At 38.6% G+C, this 24463-nt stretch overlaps 1 protein-coding gene across 2 annotated transcripts; it reads right to left on the bottom strand.

Annotated features, from left to right (window-relative positions):
* Positions 1-6162: 6162 nt before the first annotated feature.
* LOC139739776 (E3 ubiquitin-protein ligase NEURL1-like) lies at positions 6163-23062 on the bottom strand. 2 transcript variants are annotated; one of them, XM_071650369.1, is made up of 4 exons: positions 22888-23062; positions 20812-21495; positions 16499-17200; positions 6163-10266 (listed from the first exon to the last, which is right to left on the bottom strand). In XM_071650369.1, the coding sequence occupies exons 1-4, from the start codon at positions 22943-22945 to the stop codon at positions 9773-9775; spliced, it is 1938 nt and encodes a 645-aa protein (XP_071506470.1). In that variant the 5' UTR covers positions 22946-23062; the 3' UTR covers positions 6163-9772. The 2 variants fall into 2 exon arrangements, with proteins under 2 accessions (XP_071506470.1, XP_071506471.1); XM_071650370.1 differs by having other exon boundaries at positions 20812-21492.
* Between the last annotated feature and the right edge of the window lie 1401 nt (positions 23063-24463).

Here is a 24463-nt window from a genome sequence, read left to right as displayed (position 1 = left end):
GGGACTTGGGCTATTTGCCCATAGGTATAACTAACTCATATGCATGCAAGTACTTAATTCCTTTGTAAAAAAAAAGGAAGCAATAAAGAAAACGAAAAGTAAACTTGCTTCTGATGCAAAAATTTAAGAAATATTAGAACCGGTCAATATATCTTCCTTTAACTCTGTTATCATGATTGTCAGTTGACCTGTTTGCATGCAACGTTAATCAATAAAAGTTTGAGGAATGGACCCGATAGACTTACACCCAACACCCAAAGATATTGGGTTTCATCAGGCACAGTCACCATGATGTGACAAAAGTCCACCCAAATATTAGCTTGCATAGGATAGGCTTATACACAAACACACATATGCACACACAAACACACTGTAGTCTTCCTGGAAATTCTTAGACAATTGAGATATAAAAAGGAATTTCAATAACAACACAAGTGCCCCCACAGTGATGTACTTGGCAGGTACCCCACTTGGCAGCCATCTTGCGTTTCATTCGTCGACAAACTTGTGGACACTTAATTCGCTGCGTACGTATAGCATGTCTTTAAACAAGGAAGAGAGTGTGAAATAACAAACCTCAAATACACTATACACTCTTGGTCTTGAAACTGTCAGCTTCCCCTTCTGCTTCCAGAGAATTCAAAACAAGCCTTTGAAAAGCTTTACCAGTACTTTTTCGTAGACAATGCCAGTGAATCAATTTATAATCAGCCCTTCAGCACCTCAAAAAGCTTCTTGCAAATGTCAACCTCTACTCACTAAGAGAAGGGGGTTAATTTCACACACATTTACACAGGCCAAGACAAATTGATCATGAACTCATTCTGGAAAGTTATATGAATGAATGAATTCATTCATTCATTGGAAAGTTACATGATATAATATATGTGATTTGTGTGATGTGATGTGATGTGATGTGATGTGATGTGATGTGATGTGATGTGATGTGATGTGATGTGATGTGATGTGATGTGATGTGATGTGATGTGATGTGATGTGATGTGATGTGATGTGATGTGATGTGATGTGATGTGATGTGATGTGATGTGATGTGATGTGATGTGATGTGATGTGATGTGATGTGATGTGATGTGATGTGATGTGATGTGATGTGATGTGATGTGATGTGATGTGATGTGATGTGATGTGATGTGATGTGATATGATGTGATATATATTTATGATATGATATGATATGATATGATATATGATATGATATGATATATGAGATTAGATATATGATATGAGATAAATGATATACATGTATGATGTGATTTGATATGATATGAACTATATATTTACACACTGCTCCCTAGGACACACACACACCTTTGCAGCACTTTTTGTTTTGAGTTTGTTTGAGTATGTGTGTGTGGGTGTGTTTCTATCTATTATCGCTGCTTTTTGTTTCGCTTCTGTCACAGCATTTACATACAGTTCTGTAGCAATCGAGGTCTGGTAACCAAGAGTACTCGTCCCATTGAAAAAATGCTCCACGATGCACATGTAGAAAGAAAACTGTTGTAATCTACAAAGTCTGTGGACAGACACAAATGCAGAGGACTGATGCACAAAATGAGCAAGTTGTACTTTGTGACTTTTAATGACGCCACGTCATGGCGAGCACAAAATGTATAGGCCATGTCTGTCATTGATACTTTGTCGACTGGGATCAAAACAAGTTTACAAAATGAATGATGAAGAATTTGATATTGATATAACACAGGAATATTCCTTGTGACTTCAATGATTTACATGTAGACTTCCATGCTTGCCTTCAAAGGAACACTCACAAACACACACATGTTTCACACAACAGCAGAAATCGCACTGGGTCTTCTCACAAAACATGTCAAATCAAGAAACGTACAAACACAAAAACACACAAATTATACCTCATAAATAGGCTTATTTTAATTCTATCTATTTGACCAGCATACCAGTCTGATCAAATTGAATAAGTCTCAGTTTTTAATCATTTTGAAGTATTTAAACTCAAACAGCCATGCACATTTTTGCATAGTTCACAATTCTAAGTCAAAATATGAAGTGTAACGTACAGTGTCCAGAGAATAGCTTTTTCTGAAGTTGACACCCAACATCTGAAGTTTGACGACCCTGGACTTTACATCAAATTAACTGATGAAGTCATCTACTACTAGTACTCTTTCAAGCACTTCTATCACCTAAGGTACTTTTCACAATTAAGGTACATTATTCGGAAGGTTCTTTAATCCAAAAATGAAATAAGGTTTGTTATTCCAATAATCATTCCGAAAGTTTGTGAATTTGAAAATAAGATAAGGTTTGTTACTTCGAAGATTCGTTTATCCGACATTGAAATCAGGTTCATTATTCCGAAGGCTCTTTTGTACACACCTCCTTTTCATTTTCGGAATAACAAACCTTCGGAATAACGTACCTTATTCCAATTTTTGGAATTACGAAACTTCGGAGTATTGCCACAAATGCTCAGGTTAAAGAACCCTCTTTCATTTTCGGATGAACAAACATCTATGAACAGGAAATGGTGTGTTTTGAAATATTGAACCTTCAGAATAACAAACCTTATTTCATTTTTAGATTAATGAACCTTGGGGATAACGAACATCACCCTTTTCACAAATGGAGGCATGCTACTCTAGCCAAGTAGGTGATGTGGACTCTCCCATATCAAGGACTCTACATGACAGATATGGGGATTCTGCAAAAGACGAAAAGAAATGATCTGTAGGATGACACCATAGTCCTGCTTAGCACAGGCAAAGGGCTCTGTTTTGCTGTGCTGTCTGAAAACAAAATGGCTGCCTCTGGCAACAACATGGCCGCCATGGCTTTACACAGGAAAGGGACTGACATTATACAGTATTACAGGAGGAGCACATGAATTAAATAACCAATCATCACAACCTGATTCAAACAATGTTTTAGTGCGGTTTAAAGTTTGATAGGTCACTGCGGAAATCACAGGAAAGTGACTATTATTTGCTTTCTACAAAAATGGTATCCTTACGGACAATGATCTACTGTAATATCATCATCATCCCTCAAGAAGCATTGTGAATCATAATATGCAAACACACATCTTCGTGTCATGATTCCATACTTAAAAATAAACAAACCTATCAAAACATTACAGTATAAGCAGTTGCAATATGATTTGGGAGGTCTACACAATAAAAAGAGCAAAACATATATGAAAGTAAAATATGAAGCATCTGTAATTTCTCTTCAACGTGAGCTACTTGATTGGTCAGACTTGACACAGGAGGAAATCATTTGATGAAAACCAATATCCAGCTGCATTTGCACCAAACTTGTAAGAGTTTGGATACATACATAATTCCAATTTGTTTTTTTGTGTTTTACTTAAGACATCATTAGAGTCTATCACTCTGGCAAACACAATACTTTCCTTTTTAAAAACTAGAAAGGCTTATTCATTTATTCCACACGAGTATGATTGTATCAAATAATTTGACACACTTTCTAGAAAGAAAGCAAGCAACACCATTATGAAGAGATGTGCACACCCTGCTCACCTCAACATGCAGCTTGTACGCACACACACACACATATATAATCATGTATATATGCACATGACTGCTCAATATATTACATTTATTTATGCATTTACATTACAATAATACATGGTACAATATCTCTTTGTGTCTCTAAGCACAGCCATAAAGGGGATAAAGATTCTCACAACAAGAAAAGAAAGAAAAGTGAGAGTACAGAGATCTACAATCTTGATCAAAATGTTACCGTGAATTCCTGACAACACGTTTGTGACTCGTTCTATTTTGCCTTACACACTGGAGAAGCTTTTTTGCAGTGCTCTCTGCTTTCTTTTGCTGTTTTTTTTTTTCACTTCCTTGCAGAGTATCAATATCATGTTTGCAAATATATATCAAAATGTATTCATTCACACGGGATTATACCTCAGTGAAACACACGGGTCTATTCTGTGGCTAGTCTACATCTTCAGTCTCTGTGGCTCACATTTACATACAAGACTACATTTAGCAAATGCCAAGACTTGTGGAAGTTTGCCTACTTCTTGGTAAACACACAATGTATGTCACATAGTACTAGGCATACCGGGCACTAGGCACATCCAGAAGATTAGTCTCATTCAAGACTAACGCATGCTTCAAATTTGAGGCAAACACATAGAATTTGTTCTAACAAACAAACAAACAAGCGAATTCCCGTATCTACAGCTTGGATGCTTGGACAACACTACCATTAAGTCTTCAAGAACTTAGTGCCCAAAGTTTGAAAGTGTCTACTAGTACCATCTGGTTGCATGATACAAGCAGTCCGCAGGTACAGTGTATCAAAACATCCGATTCTAAAATTTCGATACATTGAGCACTACTCTTGGGTCAAAGGTCAAGTCTGTTCACAGACATCCTCTACAGAGCTTATGGCCTTAAAGGCATACTTGTACTGCAACGCCACAATAATCTTATCAGGTATGGCATGAACTTGGTGACATCATTTCCTGTGCATTCATTCTGGTAGATTTTATGTTTAATTTCCTTGGAACACATAACAAATACAGTGCACTTCCATTATAACGAACACAGTTAGAACAAAATTTCAGTTAGAACAAAATAAAATTTAAGCCACAAAATTTTCTGCTCTGTTTTTTATTGTTCGTTTATTTCGTTATAACGAAATTTCAATATAACGACAGAAAACTGCCAGTCCTGAGGACTTCTTTATAGCAGGAGTCCACTGTACAGCAAAAGTCCTAGGTGCTTGTGAACAAGAATAATTTCGCAATGGTTTAGACTGTCATGAGAAGTGCAAACAAAACAGTATGATATTTGGCCTGGGCACATTAAGTCTGTGAGTCTACCTTGTGTGATGTTCTATCATATCTGTTTCAGACCGACAAAATCACAGCCTCTACATGGGACTTTAACTGTTTTCAGCCCTCACCGGGGAGAGCCACATCTGGGGTAATATTTGGAGCATCAAGGGCTGACATCTGTTGAAAGCAGGAAAAGAACAACAACAACAACAACAACAACAACAACAACAACAAAGCTAGAATGCTGCTCTTTCTTATTGATATGTTCTGGTTTTGTTTTGTTTTTCTTTCCTTTCCTTCATTTTTTTTTTTTTTTTTTTTTTTTTTGGGGGGGGGGGGGGGGGAGGGGGGCTGCAATATTCCACAAGATACTGTAAGCTTGTAAACATACGTACTTGGATATGTTATCTCAAACAGAGCAATTTTGGCAAGGTTCCCGGTCGTACCCTGGCAGATATTCCAGCTTACAACAAACAACATCCTTATCGCTTGCACTGCTTCCTCTGCATATAACCCCAGGAACTATGTTCCTTGGCGCAGCATGAGAAGCTGCAAATGTTGTAGATGGTGATAACAATGCAGCAATGCCCACGATACGACACACACTGCATTTCCTTTTATTGGTTTCTTCAAATTTTTCTCTATTGCTTCCTAACTTATCATGTGCTACCCTACCCAGAGGACACTGCTGGATCCTTGCCGCATTGACCACAGTACCTAACCACTTCCAGGACGAGTAAGATATAGCATCGCAGATTTCGTCATTGCAGAGTGGTCAACACGGGGTGGCTTTCCTGGAATGCGTACCCAATGCCATATATTGTACTCAAACAGTGCAGAACACATTAAGATTCGAGAAGCAAAGTGCACAATCGCCTACACATTTCAGAGTAGCCTTGACTTATTGGTTTCATTAATGATGTACTACATTTGTATTACATGATATATATAAAACAAGGCATTTGACTTCCTTCTTCTACAATCTAATAGGAATATGTTTGTCATTGTTGGGTTGGCATTTTTTTTTTTACTGTGATGTCAAGTTGCACCCAAACTCCCCCGGAAGTTGAGACCATGATATGAAGGTATCTTGAGTTTCAATTACTTATTCCTCAGGGCCTGAACATGGCTTTACTTTATACAGGTAGAATTTGAAGCACAGTTACATTCTATATGACATGAAAGTGTCAGATCTGTATCATTGATATACATTGTAATTACTCTGTCATGACGACAATGCTCTCATTTTTATTATTAAAAAAAAAAACAGTGAGTGTGGGGGAGAACAGACCTGATATGTGCACTAAGTATGAATGACAATAAGACAAGCTTCCATGAATGTGTGTTGGTTCGTTGTTTTTTTTCCACAGCTGTAAGCCACTGCTCTGTAAGCCACAGCTCAATTTACATCTACTTAGTGATGAAGATGACGGTTTCAAACGAAAAACTCAGATCTCGCTCAGCCCTCTCAGAACAAGTGACAGATTCGCCATCTTTGCGCATTAGTTTCATTATCTTCCACTATTGCTGTTTTGACTTTCTTCTAAGAATTTCACGCACAGATGAGGGTGGGGGGAAGTAGCAAGCTAAATGATACCATAACATCACACAGACATGTTTGCTCAGTACCAACCTAGAGTGCAGGATACGTCCTCAGCTCTAAATACCCTCAGTGTCTCATTAATAACCTCTCTATAAACAACTGTCAAAAAATGTCAATGAGAATGCACACAAGCAGTTCACCAATTGTAATGACAAGGGTCTGCAACAATCGTTCTGATGGTTCGGTCCTGGCACCAATTGAGTTATGTTCAAAGTACAGTGTGCGAGGTATTCACAGGGCCTGAGGTTCTGATACATTCACACATCAGTAGAGTATTCTCCCAATCCTATACTGTATTTACTTCGGCAGTGATGCAAAAATCATAGGACGTGTGAACACTAGTTAAGTTGACGCATGGTACGGAAGGGAAATTCAAAATCTAATTTGTTACACAATGTTTCCAATCTGGTGCTTAATATATCATTAATCATCCATGTACTATCCATAGTGATCTCTTGGTCTTCACAGAAGAATAGACAAGCAAAGATATGAGAAGAAAATTACAGCTGATAACCATATCTGCGACTGCAGAATCATCAACATCACACATAATGCTCTGCTGTACAAATTTGTTACATCTATTCAAAAAAAGAATGGACAAATTGAGATGTTTCATTCTTAAAGGTGTTATGTCAATGATACAAGTACTCAGTAATTAAGATGACCTTCACAATATTTCATTTATCAATGCCAACAATAATATTTGCTAGATTTGCATCGAATTATCATACTATTTCCACAACATATACATTATATTTTCTGTAACTATAAAACAAGCTGATATTTGCTATTTAGATATCTTGTCCATGCCAAGCTTCGTTTTGGACGTACACTTACATTTAAGTAAAGGAATTCACATCTGATACACGTACATGTATGTTACAACTGTAAGAGATGTAATATAGATGCCTCTTTTTTGTATGACAAAGGGCACTGTTACCATTGTAATATGTGAATGCATGAAAGACAATTATGAATTCCTCTACTATTCATGTCGTGACATTGGTTGCCACGGCAACTGCATAAACTTAAGCTATACTTCAAAGTGTGATTAATGTCATTACATGAAATGCATGGATAAATGCTCGGCAGAAAATGTTGGCTTGCCTTGAAAGCGGCACACACACATAGAAAAAAGAAGAAGAAATAGAACCCCTTCCTACCCAGCATTCAATGTGTGGAGTGTTGGGAGCATTCAGGTAGAACGACCCTTTGTTATTTGACAGCAATGCTTTTTAGAATTCTTTTTTTTTTTGTTTTCTACACATTCCTGTTTTTGTCTTATGTTGCGGCAACTGCAACATGACATGATGGCTACATGTCTTCGTCATCATAATGCTGAGAGTATCAACCCACCTGGTACATGTATACTCTGGTGGCAAGGAGCTACAATGGTGCACACAAGCAGCAGAGCGGCTGTGAGCATCCACGGTGGTGCATTCCTCAAAAATCAACTAACACAGATAATAAAAATGCAATATTATTTCAGGTCATACTTGCTTTCTAGATTCAAGCATCATTATTCTGCTTTGTAATGTCATTTGAAGCATGAAAGTCAAAATATATATGCACTTGAAAAGAGAATAGTAAATGCTTCTTTAAATACAATTTCATAGAAATCCTTCTTGTGAGTACACATATTATATTCACATCATATACTCCCAATTTTTAACATTAATGTAAATAAAAATGAAAAAGGAAATCTGATAGCAAGAGAGTTTCATTACAAATTTTCAGTTCACTTCCAGGAAATATGAAACCATGCTTTGCTAAAGCAGCAGAGATCAATACCAGATTCAAAACCTTTGGTACTGTCAAATATTTGTCCAGTATTTTATGGCAAAATGTTGACCTGGAAATTGCTGCAAACACACTTCATCAAGTTGAACCCAAACACAAAGTTTGTATAACCCACTTGTCACACAGTTCTGCCTTCTGCCGCGTAAAAATTAAATCTCAAGGGCAAATTTCATTCTACGTGATATCTTTATCTTCAAATTCATCCACCACTTTTTGAATTGAGACAACTCTTGAATTTCCTGCCAAACCCCACCCTTATGATCATACATGTGTAGATCAGACCGATCTGGAATAAGCTCAGAGGACCAAGTACCTTACTTTCCAGTTTGGACTCAGGCAAACACGTTAGACCCAAAGATCGTTGACTATGCAAAGCTCAATTTCACACCAAATTTAAACCTCTCTAACTTCTTCTTAATGCCTTAACAACAACAACAAAAAAGAAATGTGACAAATTTTGATCAAAATTGAATGACTGCACCAATACCACATGGCATCTTACTACAAAATATAGACTTCAGGGAATTTTCATCCTTTTGTCTATATGAGACAGAGGTACATAGACCTCGTCTACTGTCTGAAGACTGCATGAATAGTCTTACTTGATGGTGACACTGTAATGCACCAAAACAACATACAGACCAGTGCACGCAATGCAGACATGAAAAGGGTATATATTATCAAACAAAATCATGAAATTTGGTTCAATAAACAAAAGAGCATGGGTCCCACTAGTTTCAGATCTTCTCTAAGAGAGGAATATGAGGTAAGTTTGTACACATACCAGCATATTACTGTAAAAGCGGAAATTTTAGAACACGAGATTTTTCGCAATTGGCCGCGTAAGATTAATTTTGCATGTTTTCAATTCTGCGGAATCAAAAGAAAATATAAAGTAGTGCTGCATATAACAAAAAAACAGTGTGCTTTTATTTTTGCACTTCTTTCTTGTCGCGCAAAGTGTGGTAAAATTTCAGCTTTTACAGCAGCATTCTTAAGAGCATCCTGGGAGTTTCTAGCCTCTGCACATGTGGTTACACACACACACACACACACACACACACACACACACACACACACACCCCATCGAGGACATTTGGTTCAACCCCTGTGAAAGTGAAGTCTGAATCACATGTCACCAGTCTCAAGGACTCAAATTTATTCCAACAGGGAACAAACAGACGTGATCACCACCGGACGCAGAACTTCTGCATTACTTTCCCCATCCATCTCGGTCATTATATGCCTTTCCCTTTGATCGCAGATGACCGGGAATATCATGAACAAATTTTGCAGTCACTGCAGCAGGACAGAACCAAGGAGTAACCTTTTGTCTGTAAGTACACCGTGTTCATTTAGCTACGCCTTACCGTATCGTCATCTCCGTCTGCAGTATACCAGCATGTGTTGACATGAGATTTGATCCCAGGTCTGCTGACACCATACTTCTTTGACGGCACAGTCCTGCAAGCTGACGGATACAGTCGATCACGTGACCTTGCATGTGAGATGGACGACAAGCCCCTAGACACACATGATCAAGCGCTATGGTTTATACATTCTGATGATGTCCGCGATAACCGCCCGACATATCGGGCAGGAGGAACCGCGCATCTTGTTGGCGCACTCGAAGCAGCAGCAGACATGGCCGCACTTGTAGAAGACGGCGTTGACGGGCGCCTCGAAGCATATCGAACACTCCTCCTCTTCCGACACGCCCGCCGACGGGGCAGGGGGCGGTTTCTGGGGGACCTTGGCCCCTGCAGTCTTTGTCGGTGGCTTTGACGGGCGGGGCGGCTTCGGCTTACTCGTTGCTGCCGCGGAGGCAGATGTCAACGGTAACGACTGGCCAGAGGATGCAGTCCCCGTGATAGACTGTGACGATGACGACGTTGTCATGGTTAAGCTCAGAGAAGAAAGAAGCTCCGCAGTAGCCGCGGCCTCGGCCTCGCTAGCCGATGCTGTATTCAAGTTGGAGGTGTTGCTCTCTGCAGTCGTCTCTGTCATACCAGTACTAGGAATGCTGATTGTCCGAAAGCCTAGAACAAGTGAAAACACATACACACACACACACAAAGTGTGTAAGTTAGATGTAACAGGCTTTGTGACAGAAACAAGCAGCTGGTACAGCTTGTGTCATGCCGTTTAAAAGGTCCCAGCAATCCAAATGTATGTTGACCTCTATTGATGTCTTTTGGTCTATACATACAGTGTAAACCAAATCAATAAAACATGAATTATATGCATCATATATTTTTACAAACTTTTTAAAAAGAATTTTTCTGCACCCTGTTAAGGCCCACATCTTTAAAAAAAAAATCATCCAGATCTTCTTCATAGTATTCCAGCTGTGATATCATCCTGCATAATAAAATTGAGCTGAATACTGTATAGACACAGTTATGTGCCTTACCATTCATTGCTATTCAATGCATGCACTTACAGTACTCATAACAGCATCACATGTTCTTTTAAATGTAAATGTTTTTCTTTTTTTATATTTTTCTTTTTTTTTTTACATAGCATTAGCAATGAATGTCCTGTACACATATTTATGTTTCAGAGAGCCATTACATATGATCGCACTGACATTTTCTCATACATAAATGGCTCTTACCTTTGTAAGTCAATTGATATGTTAATATCGAGAGAAATGCTACTTTTTAAGAGGAAATCTTGCAAGATTCATGAAAGAATGATTCTCTCTTCTTCATGTTCTGAAAGCAATTGGATCACACTCAACACAGTCAAGAGGGATATTGTGCCTTTCTAACATGATCACAAAAAAGAAAAGACAACTCATTTGTATGAGATTCAATCTGTCAGCCTTTGACACCTTGACCCTGACTTTAAGTTTGACTTGTGAGTTTGATTTGTAATCCCCTTTGCACTGAGAAAATGTACATAAATTCCTCCATTTCAGTCTATATCTCCTTTACCACAATTTATTCCCATTTACGTGTTAAGCTCTCTCAGCCAAAGGTATTTCTTCAAAACGAACTAAAGTGTACTTAGCCAAAATTCTGTAACTTTTGACCTTGATCTGTGACTTGCATCTCTACTATTCTACCAATTTGCTTTCTTCCTTTCTTCCACATTATACTCCCAAGGAACATGCCAAGATAGGGTTAGGGCTGGTATATCGATTATATTTTTCAGTTCAATAACCTTTGACCCTCTAACCCTGTCATACCGTATATTCCAACTTATTGTCTATTACATGTACATTGTACACATGTACTTCCCATCCTCCTTACAAAACATATTCAGCTGGAGAGTCCTACAGTTGTACATGTAGGTTAAAATGGTAGTTGAGTGACCTTTCACCCAAGCTCATCTCTGTATCATGTAGCGCATACATTATCAAGAAAGCCCAGTAGAATGTGTTTTTTTTTCTTCTTCTTCTTAAATCACAATATTAATAAGATCTGGGGTAGATGGCCCAGCAAAAAAGAGAGAGAGAGAAAAAGGCATAACAAACAAATGTGATTCATGAGGCACCCTTTGTGTCCACAGCATCAAAATAGACAGAAATGGAACATGCCCTGGAATGCATCTGCTGCCTTTCACTGCGTAGATATCTCTCAGTTTTCATGAAAATGTACATTGTACATGTATCAGTATACAGTTACACTCGCATTTAAGTCGATCTTCTCGGGACTGAGCAAAACACATCGACTTAGGCGAGTTTTGACTTGTGCGTAAGTCGCAAAAAATTCGACTTACAGTTACACCACGCGTACACATGTATAATGTACATGTATGTTGTCTACTCTGGAGCCGAGAGCTGGAGCGGTGTGCCCGATATTTGCCCTTCAGCAAGACACTTTATCCACATTGAATATTACAGTTATTCATTTCCAAAATTAAGAGCAAACATCTGACATTTATTCTAGCATCTTATGGAGCTGATTGTTACCGCTGTTCATTTCCAAAACTGAAGGCAAACATCCGGCTTTTTTTTTTTTTTTGGTGGCCCGGCGTGCGTTTTTTGTGACCCTGGTCGCGTATTAACCATTCGCGAAATCGTGATTCGATTCGCGAAAAGACTCCGCCAAGTATATAAGGCATAGATCGCTACACTCGGCAGGGGCTACGTCGTCCTTTCACCTGGTCTGGGTAACGGAAACCAAAATCTCGCGTGAGTTCTTGCGTTACCTATCGTTAATGTCAACGAAACATCGTTAATTTGCGCTTGGGATCGTTACTCATCGTTACTACAAACGTTAATTTTCCCGATTGTTAGTTTGCGTTAATAACGATTCAGGTGAAACCGCTTGCGTTAATGAAACTTTACTAGGGAGCTTTAGGTTTTGACGCACGGACGTTTGAGCCGACGCTTGCGCTGGACGTTCTCCTCTCCCTGCGTCGTGTGGAAACGTAGCTTTAGATTACGCTGGGACGCAACGTATAAAAAATAAAATCGCGCCCCCATATGATCAGTGCATGAAGAAGCTCTCTACGTCGCAAACTGTGCGGACGTGAAAACAGCCCAGTACGCGTAGTAAACAACTCAGGCGACGCAAGCTAAAAATAGATTGACTTTACGCGCGCTACTGCGCACGCTCAGACCATGTTTTTTTCCTTTGAACGTCCGCGTGTCTAAAATCTAAAGCTCCCTAATGTTTATTGACGCAAAGTTTCTTTTGGTAATACTGTATGTAAACAAAAACTGGCGTCTCGTGATTTTGACAGTGATTTATTACACAATAAAATCTTATTCGACTTAGGCAAAGTGAATTCAATGGTTTTTCCGAGAAAGTGTTCTTGGAATTTCATCGACTTAGGCAAGTATTCGACTTAAAAAATTTGACTTGTGAGTGAATTAATACACGTAAGTCAATGGGGAAAAATCAGGACTTTTTAAAATCTTCGACTTGCGCGATTATTCGACATATATGCGACATCGACTTAGGCGAGTTTAACTGTATTAGAATAAACTGCAGAATAAGGTCAGTTGAGAAACAATTGCGCATCGACCACATTTCAACCAGGAGGAAGACTTCACTATCTTTTACAAAGTAGCTAGGTTAGTCTCTTTCTTTGCTTTTCATCCTTGGGAAGTATTTACTGCTTCTGTTGATATCAGTCAGTTGACTTAATAGTACATAGTTAGTGTTACCTGTACCGTTCTTGTTTTGCTAATTATTTTACCTGACTTGCTCTGGTACACATGTAATTGTGATGTTTCATTTACAGTCTTTCATAAAGTAAGCAGGATTCCTCCTCTGGAAAGGCTTTTCTTTCATTTTATTTTTTGTTCCATGATTAAAAAAAATTATAACATCCAAACAAACAACAAATATTTGATTTCCTTTCATTGATAAAAAGAGAGAAACTTCTGTAGCATAGACTACACTTTGGGGAAATTCCCAGTGAGACCCAATTGTTATCAAAAGTGTGACAATCAAGGAAATAACAGAAAGAGATCTCTAGTGCTGAAGCTGTATCAATTCCTGATAAGGTTTCCATTGTCACTATCATGACTGTTTTAGTTTTCATAAATGATATTAATGCATCATGCACGCGGAATGGTCCAAGTTGAACTAAAAGTGGACATCAAATATGAAAGTTATGTGGCTTTTCACAAAACAATGGGGTGGGTTACAACCTACAGTACAATGTCTGATAATATGATGTGAGGTAATGATGTCATATCTCACCTCACATGGCTCTGATCACTGTGTGTACCAACCGTATGTACTGTACATGTAGCGTAAAACCAGAATATGTTTGCACACATTTTACTTTCGTGAAATTCACTACAGCCAAGATTCACAAAATCAAAATGCATGCAAAAGTTCTTGTCTACACTATATATGCATTGAATGCCAGTGGTAATTTGCGCAAATTTCATGTTGCTAAAAAGGCCATCAGCTCCAATTCTCGTAATTTTCATGCCGCTAATATTTCTGGTTTTACAGTTCTCCCTTTTGCTGACATGAAATCATGAAGAAACATATCCATCACACCATATGTGCTGTTGCATTGTATTTGTAATGATAAAATGACAATCTACGGCCATATTTTGCGAGGTTTCTATTTCCAATTGCAAATTTAACCATTCACGAAATTGTTGGGAAGTCCTGATTCGCGAAAAATTAGACTCGCTAAATATATGGCATCTACAGTGTACAGTATGACTTATCAGAGGTATGGGATGTAGAGATTTGTATGGGTGGGATCATCTACCTCAAACAAAATTTGCATTACATTTTTGACAATGTGAACTTTAAAAAAAAAAAAGAATATAGTGTGGGAAATAGATAAGTCTTGCTCTATCATCATCATCATCGTATAATTACAGGGAATAATTTTCCTGGTATCATATTGCAATTTGCCATGCATTTTTGCACCATTGCTGCTACACAAGAAATCTTTTGTACAGCAGTTTCCTTCCACAGAAGGGTGCAGGATACCATCTGAATTATTATTTTGAATCAGCTGAAATTGCTCCACAAATTCAAGTTGGAAAATTATTCCCTGAATGATAATGTTGAACTAGTCCAGATAATCTATCATTTCAATTTCCTATCTGAACGCTTGTACAAAATTTGTATGTATACATCCAAAATGTAGTGTAGTTGGCCATGATATTGCAGGAGTCAGATTCAATCTACTGCATTTAATTCAAAATAATAAAGATTTTAAAATACATACACACACACACATGTACTCATATTGAGTACAACTGTATGTGTACATTCCCAGATACATGCATGATGCTGAACAGGCAAAAAGTTATGCTGCAGGGCAGTGACTATTCAATGCATTTTTTTTTTTCCATGCAACAGGTGTTACAGAATGATACACACTGTCCTGCAAACAAGATAACAAACTTGGTAAAAAACTGTACATGATAATGGCTTTGTTGCTAGAACACACACACACACACACACACATAGTTTGTATGCTATTGGACACAGATGCACAGTGCACATGTACAAATGAGCTGCTGTTATACACATGCTATTGTAAATAAAATTGTACAGTGAACCTTTCTCTCTCTCTTTTTGCTATGTACAGTATGTCCCCAATCAGTATTCATTGACTGATATACAGTGTACTTTACAAAGTAGTACAGAATAATGAATTGTCATAGCAACACGACTCTAAACTCTTCCTGCACTAACCATTACTGGCACTTCCTTGTAAACCCAATAGCTCATTTAAAAAATAAAAAAAAAAAATCATACAAAATCAGCCATAAAACCATGACTATGGATGTTTGCACAATGTGTTTTGCTCTCAATTTTGTCATTGCACATGTTTATACACGGAAATCACATTCTCAAAAGTAAAACTGTGAAAGCTGACTTAACTGCCATTTTCAATTCCAAGAAACGAAGGCGTCACAAGCGTTCAAATTCTTTGAACTCAACCATTCAGACGGCTCACTTCATCATACTCAGTCGTTGCAACTTACAGTTATAGTTTAACAAATCTTTGACTTTCATGAGGAATGAAACTGAAACTTAGGCAACTTTATCACCTTTGGAATTGATTAGTGGGTAACCAACTGCAGATGTTTTGGGTCATATTTCGTCAACTATCTATCTAGTGTCTACAGCTATAGATCTATTTCTCAATAAACCAGGTTACTCACATGTATTCAAAGTCTAAGCATGCCTTTATGACTAAGAATGTTTTTAACAACCAGAAAGCTTACTAGCAATATCAACCAGACCTGTTCCTTACCGGGACCTAATACAAAATTGTACATACCAGGTTCCCAAAGTGTCAACTCACATACACCTGTACGTGAACCTGGTATACCAGATTCCCAAAGTGTAGACAAGAGTGTCAGCATTCATGGCCAAAATTCATGTTTATTTGTGTTAAAATTCTGACGAAAAAAATCACTTTGATTGAAAGATAGAGTTTGTGCTATCAATACAAGCTCTTTTTCTGTATCACAGCAGTGTGTATTTTGGTCTTTCCAATGTACACTGTAGAAGTGCACTCATTTTGATATAAAACTTGTATGAAGAGGCTCGTAGCCATCCAGGTTGACCTCACCATATTTTCACTTTCTCTGACCCAATTCGGTTACCCTTACATGCTTATGTCCCCCCCCCCCCCCCATGAATAATGAACATTGAGTTGAGTTGTGCATCAAATGAAAGAAGAGAAGCTTATCTTTCCATTCATGTATATCTCATAATAGCACATTTACAATTTTGATAGAACAAATTTGCAATGAAACTCGGGTTTTGTTTTTTTTTCTTTTCTGGGAAACACTATATTTCAATTTATCAATCTGATTCTTACCTAAACTCTGAACGGCTTGTGTGGTCCCATAGACGTCAAAGTAAAGCCATAGCGGTATGGTTGTATCCACAAACATGAGGCAGCATCTGCTGGAGCCGTCCGCATTCAGCAAATGGACTTCACCTTCAGAATTGAATACAACCCCCAGGATGTCGTTCACGGCTGGCTGCTCAAATTCTCGCGTCAGCACCCAGTACTCTGGCCTGTCGTACACGTGCTCCGCATCATCCGGAATGGGGGCATCCCGCAGCACTTTGGGATCACAGTTGGTGAGTCCAATGCCCAAATGTCCAATGTATCTGTGGTTGACCTTCTTGATGGAGATGAAGACGGCTTCGTCCATCTTGAGCGACCTGCAGATGAACACCAGTCCTCCGCAGAAGACGTCACCCTTCCTCTCTGCCGTCATGAGGCCATCGCTGAATGAGATGTTTGAACCATGCACACTGTGGAATGGAAGGTGCTGTATATGGGGGTGAAGTGGGGCTGGTAGAGGGGGGAGGGGCGGCAGTTGCGACAACGAGCCCGGTGGTGGTGGGGGAGGAGGAGGGGGCAGAACAGTACCCTCACTCGACGAAGCATTGATGGTGGGTGGGAGAGAATGAGATGATGCAGATGAAGTTGGACCCCTTGCGAGGATTTCGTTGTGAGGGTAACTTGAGGTTGGAGCTAGATTGAATGTGTTCGGCATGGTGTGCTCATCTGAAAAATAAAACAAAAACAAGTTTTCACCAAATTTACAATTTGTATAAAACTAACAACTGGTCTGTGTCAAACTCTTTAACTATTGTACATGTATACGGTGTAACTTAAAAGTTTATTGCCCAAGTCATTTCATGTCACAAGATACACATACATGTAAGCAATAGTCCGTTATGCAAATACTACTCATTTAAATTTCACTTTGACCTGCATTCTCATAATGGTTTCATACACAACATGTACAAATATTGTAGCATCAATACCGGTATCCTGTCAAAAGTGAACATAAGTGGTGGATGATTTTTTTTTTTTTGCCAGATAGTTTCATTTAGAACCAGAGCCCATGCACATCTATGTGTAACCTTAAACCCTTAACTGTGGCAGATGTCAGATTTGATTTATGCATCCAATTGATAATCAACTGCCAACATCCCTCCATAAACAAACAAACAAACAAACAAACAAACAAAAAGGATTTAAATGGCACCCATGCCCATGGTTCCTCAAAAATCTACATTTTAATAGTTAATCTACCCTAAACAGGTCTAGGTTTTGGGAGTAAATGAAATGCAACTGTACTCTAATCACGAACAAAAACAAACAAACAGTACTAATATCACTTGCAATTGACACAATAAAGTCTATGTTTTCCTTTTGCAATTAATCACAACTTTAACCCGTCGAGGACGGGCAGATTTTGCTTCAACATGCATTTGCCACAGACACCTGCCCGATTATACTCGGGACTCTTCTTCAACGGGTTAAGAAAGTGAATTCTGTGGTGTCAAGATGTATGGAGGTATTAAATGCCCTCACACATACAAAATGCATACCAGTATTCACAAAGAGTCATACAGTTGTATATTCATGAAATTTAAGCAGAAAACAGTTCAACAAAACCCAAGTGCCATTTCCATGTAATGAACTTTTATGACCAATAATTTTACTGAATTCTTATGGAATTCCACACATGCAAAGGGATCTCAATAGCTACTTTCCTCTTTCTTTTTCTTTTTTTCTTTCTTTTTTGTAATTTCCACTTGCATGAAATCACAGTCAAGGCATATGACTTGAATGTCCATTAACTGCCAAAACACTTCACCCTCATGGGGCAAATCAATCATGGTACTAGAATCAATCATGGTCATAGAAAGAGGATCCTACAAGTATGTCGATTGCTGTTACAAAGAACCGTCCTTTGTCACTTGAGTCTTCCCGGAGAATTGAGGATGTGTCATTTCATTTGAAACATACATGTGTTTACAAAAATTCTCAAAGATACTTCCTTCTGTAAAGTCTCACCTGAAACAACACTAACGATTTCCAAGGTCAACATGGCATACTTACAGTATACTTCCTCAATGGTACTGCTTCTCATTTTCTCACAAAGATTGTACACAAATGTTGTTTTTCCCCTTTGGAAGAAATGACTTTTAATATATAGTCAGTTTCTTTGCTTTTACATCAGCTTCTGAAGAGCACAAAAGCATTGAAACATTTGTATGTCCAGTAAATGCAACATCCGTAGCATCTATTTGGCACAACACTGACAATAATTTCAGGCAAGAATTCATTGCACATCCCTATAACATGTATAAGTTTTGTTGGTTAATGTAAAATGGCCAGTCACATTCACACCAGGTGCAGCAATTTTGAAGAAGTTGGTTGTGTTTTTTAAACATTAAATCATTCATATCAACACTTAATGCATTTGTATTCTTACTTACATCACTCAATTCTAAATTTGTATCATTAAAATCCATACCAAATACACCAAGGTTGTAAACTGTGTCTGCTGCGCAATAACAGTACTGTAAAACAAGGAATTTTCGCGTGCACTTTAATTTCGCGAATTTCGCGAGCGGCAAGATTCGCGAAATTAAAATGCACGCGAAAGTCCATGTTTACATTATATGCATTGAACGCCAGTGGCACTTCGCGAAAATTTCATGCCACGAAAAAGGCTGTCGGCTCCAATTCGCGAAAAATTCATGCCGCGAATATTTCATGTTTTACAGTATTCTGGTGTTCAAATACACTTTGGGGAATTTAGTTTTGCACACTGAGCATTCAAAATCCTGAAATACTTCGAACAGATTCCAAAGATAACCCTTCTAGTATTTTCATGCATTGCTCATGAATTGTCTGGTCATGAGTACAAGCCTGTTCTCTTTATTGAGTAATACCCACTAACTTGACTAGATTCACTCTAATTCTATGTTTTTAAAACATCCTAGAATCCAAGGCTTTTTCATTTTTACATACATGTATAGAATGTTTCTAAATGAATACAAGTGTACATACAAATTGTATGTTTTCTCGCAGCAATTTGATGAGTTGTGGTTACGTATACGTATGTATGTGACTAGTGGGTCCATGATGTGTATGTACCAAGATACATGTAGTGTTAGAGAGCGGAGAGCAATCAAATGTAAGAGCATGGAATGGAAGCGCAAGGTGTTGGGAGTAATACAGACTTGGCGTCACTTGAATCACAAGTTTACAGACCACACTATGGAATGGAATTTACACATGCTACCAGTGCATGCTACCTGCACTGGCAGCTTCAAGGGATGGTACAGTATTGGTGGAGATGAGAATTGGGCTTTTAACTTTTTTGCGAGATACCAAGAAAACACTTATGATATAGTTACAGAGCATACCAATTTAAGAGGAATTCAAAGTTTATTTGATGAAAATCGGGTTTGCAATGACTGAAACATCCCAAAACAAAGTAAAACAAAGCGATCGTAACAAAGTGTGGGTCCCACACTTAATTAGAATCGCTCTTTTTTGGATATCTCAGCCATTTCAAAACCAATTTTCATCAAATAAATGTTGAATTCCTCATAGAATTACATGCTCTTTCATATTTTATAACAGGTTTCTCATTATCTCATCAAAAAATGTTAGAAACCTGAAATTAGGTCTCAACCAAAACTACACAATCCCTTTAAACTATTGAGCTTCAAAATATTTTGTACTCTTTTGGAGATAAATTATAAAAACAAAAGTTAGACTAAAGTACCTATTGTAGCATGCATGCTGAATTCAATTAACTTGAGTTCATTATGAATTTGAATGCCCACACAAGATCTGAATGCTCTTATCAAATCTCTCCACTGCCTGTTTTAGACAGAAATTTTGATTTCTTTGGGGAAAAAAATACAAAATTGATGACAACATATAAATGACTGAGTGAGTGCAAAACCCTACGGTGTACAGTTGTACATTGAAACCAGTCTCCATACCTACTGTAAAACATGATATATTCATGGCATGAAATTTTCTTGAATTGAAGCTGACGGCCTTTTTCACAGCATAGAATTTTCAGGAACTGCCACTGGCATTCAATGTACTGTATAGTGTAGGAAAGAACTTTTGCGGGCATTTTAATTTTGCAGATCTTGGCTCTCGCAAAATTTGCGAAATTAAAATGCACACGTACATTCTTCATTTTACGGTGTCAGCCGGCACTACAGAGATTTTAACTGCATCTAGAAATTGAAAACACAAATGTTACTTACAAGAAAAGATTAAAGATTAATCATATAACATACAAGAGAATATTCTGTGCAGCTTCTTCCCAAATTATGTAGTTCAATGCTTACCCACTATCCTAACTCCAGTAGTATTGCCGTAGACATCGATGAGTGCCCATAAAGGTTTGCTTACATCCACTCCATTGAAAAACATGTGAAAGGGTTCATTGTTCACACTGTAAAACACCTCTCCTCGCGAGTTCACAAAGAAACTGAGCACATTGCCATTGGCTGCCAGTGTCTCCCTCAGCGCCTTCACCCAGTAGCCTGGCTTCACAGTCAAGTCCGGGCAGGCATATTTAGGCAACATGTGAGGCTTGAGGCGGTCGGGACAGTGACAGGTGAAACCGAAGCGGATGACACCGCTCCAACCCTGGGTGCTTTGGATCAGCTGGAGGTGCAGCGGATCCTGCAGCCTGAGAGGCCGGTGCGTGAACACTATGGCGTTGCAGAAGCTTCCATTCCGCGTTGCAAGCTTGTGGTTGGGCGACAGCACAATGTTCTTTCCGTGCGTTGTGTGGAAGAGGTGGTTGGGGGTGCCGCTGCTGGGGCCAGCAATCTCGCTCGCTGCCGTTGGGATGGTGTCCGGTGGGTGAAGAATGTTTGGCCAGCTCTGGCGAGTGGACATACCAGTGGTGGTGTGCTGACGAGGTGACTTGGGCCGTATTGCTGCAGTAGGACCCCCAAAGGTCACTCTCCTCCTATCATTGGCATGGGCATCTCCACCAGAAGATCCCCCATTCCCTCCTCCTGCTGGTTGTAACACATAAAATGACAAAATCCATGACATTCATAATTTTCTCAAAAACAAAGCATAGAGAAAATACTGGTCTTTGATCACATGGGAAGTCAATTTTGGTTTCTTTTGGTTTCTAGAATCACAGCCACCATGGAAACAGCTAAACTCATGATAGCTAATTGGGGGTATCTTAGTAGAATGGTTGCGGCAGAACATGACTACAAGATGTATAAATTTTATAATTATGTCACTACCGCTAGTCTTAAGGTTAATACAAAGGAATGTATTAACCTATTCCGTACGGGAACCTGTGGTGGCCTGCATATTATTATTAAGTCTATGGGCATTTCAGAATTCAGTACAGAACGGGTCAAAAGAAAAGGTGCACTCATTTGGCCGAGTCAGGCAAAATGGATGCAACACTATTATAGTCTACTGTGATAATACTACACAGGAATACACATGACATGGCAGACACTAAACAAATGTTCAAGTCACTTTAACAACACATTACCATTCTTTTTACTACGTTCCTACTGTAACTATTCACAACAACAACAGTGCACTTTCAAACTAGACTGTGTCTAGGGCCCTAGTAGTAGTAGCGTTAGAGGGGTTAGCTGAACCTGAGGTAGACACGTCCGTCTACCACCATTATTTATTACTACTTAGGTTAGGAGAGCATGGCAGCATTACAATGTATATATTTCATTATATTTGAGACCATCGATCATATCATGAGAAGTTATGAGTTTCTTCAGGGGCACAGACCAGACAGCAGGATCAGGGGGGCATTTCATAAAGCATTTTGGTCAGATATTTTTCTGACAAACTGTTAGACCGCCTAGTTACAAGCTACTGAAATCCTTGCATATGATCTGATTGGCTGAGAGGAAATTTGTCTGACAACTTTGTCAGACAAAATGCTTCATGAAATGCCCCCCAGGAGTAGGGGCCTTTGTTTAGCAGTTAGAGTCTAAACTCTAGTCACAAGTGTGTCGCAATGTGTGTTTTCATGTGATCTCCGGACGGGCAGTGCTGGGCGAGGGCCGGGCTGTGCAGAAACCATAAATATCTCAACTAGACATAACAGTTTTTAGGTTCTAATACCATTTTTGCCTTTTGCAAATACTGCCTTACAGTACACACTGCATAATACTAATAGTGCGAACGTAACGTTCGGTTTCTGCATTCACAAGACAACAACTTGGCTAGGATGGCTAGTCATGTAATACTAGTAATACTAATAGGCAGGCAACCTCAAACAGACGAGGATATCGTGCCGAAAACTCAGAAAACCACGGGTAGAAAATGCCGGACATAAAAATAGGACGGCATCGATAGTCTGACATGACGTTTCTCTGAGACTAAGCTGATGCTGAAACGATTTCTCTCAGTATACTTACCGCTGTTGCGACTATTCTGAGTGCCGGGGTTCACAGGAGTAGTCGCTGTTTGACCCATGTTTGATCATCAGAGACAAAGAATCTAGGCGTCTTCTTCGCTATCTACAATTACTTGTGACAAAATCTACACAAACGAGACAGATTGACGTGCCATTTTGGTCGCTCGACATTGACCTTCTTGGAAAACCAATGGAGACTAACTAAAGTATAAATGAAGCTCGTTCGCTAATACTTATTACTTTTGTGTCGTAATTTTTATTATTTATGATCAAATGATACAATAAAAATATTTTGAAAATGATTCTAATATGTTTTTGTTTTTTAATTATTGAAAATATACATTTTGTAACCTTAATATTTTTAAATCTTTAAAACCGTCTCGATCTCCGCTCCGGTCCGTGGTATTCGGTAAACCACTGTCACTGTAGGAAATATTTCTGTAGGAAATATTTCCTGAAGATATCATCATCAGTGAGAAAAACAATTATGCACTATACTAGTACGCTGTATCACCATCTTCGTTGGAAAAAGGTGTTTTGGTCAAAGCTTGTTTCTTTACAAGCTACTAGTAGATGTAATATTCAGACCCTTTTTGATATGTTAACATAGGTGTGTCACTTTTCATCCCCCCTCTGTGAGTCTCTCGATCTCGAAGTTCTTTGTTCTTTTTTTTTTTAGAACGTCTTCTTCTTCTTTTTCTTCCTCCATTTTTTTATAGGGAGGGGGGGGCAGGGCCATGCTTGTGTAGTAATACATTAAATAGTCATGATCCCTGAGCTTTTGGTCTCCAATGTATACATTGCTTCGATGGGTCGATACACGTTAAAGTACTGACACTAAAGGCGAGGGTGAATGATATGCATGAAAAATGTATAAGGGAGAAAAACATTGGTAAATAATATCTGCCTAACTTGCGGTTTTCTGGGCTATAACGGATTAAATTGGAAGTTTCTAAACAGTTCTATCATTCAACTTTTATTTCGTTTTATTGTCTGTCCAACGTCAATTCTTAGAATAAGTTCAACATTTTGTAAATTTCAGCACCATCATTCTGCATTTTCAGTAAGGGTTGCTACGCGTACCGGAAACATCACAATCAACATCATACAGGGTGACTCAAGTTAGCAATTTATTAGCAAGTTATTTACACCCCCTGGTCTCTTTGCTCGTCATCATTTTATTTTGTACCTCGCGTTGTTTTAGTCATTGATTTTTATCTTCGCATCTGAGGCTGTTCAGAGGCAATACAATGATCTGCGTTACTTAGATTTTAAAAAACCCAACAAAAACAACATGATTATGATTACTGGGTATAGGTCTATATATCGCTATAGTCGCATGCCATACACTTATATACCTACAACAATGAGACTAGCTCAGTTTCGGATAATCCTAACCCCAAAATGATCCTAACCCACTCAAATGCATGAGTCAAGAAGCGGAATTGGCCGGCCATGATTATTCTGAATCAGATTTCAACAACGGTTACACGTGGGCCGCGCAACAATGACGAGGAATTTGTCGATTTGTCGATTTTTTTTTTTTGCTTCCTTTTTTTTTAAATTGGAATAGGTAC

Source organism: Diadema antillarum, unplaced genomic scaffold, assembly GCF_040938485.1.
Source record: "Diadema antillarum isolate AM-2024a unplaced genomic scaffold, OU_Dant_1.0 seq00000819_RagTag, whole genome shotgun sequence".
Classification (NCBI taxonomy): Eukaryota; Metazoa; Echinodermata; class Echinoidea; order Diadematoida; family Diadematidae; genus Diadema; species Diadema antillarum.
This window is presented reverse-complemented; position numbering and strand designations above follow the sequence as displayed.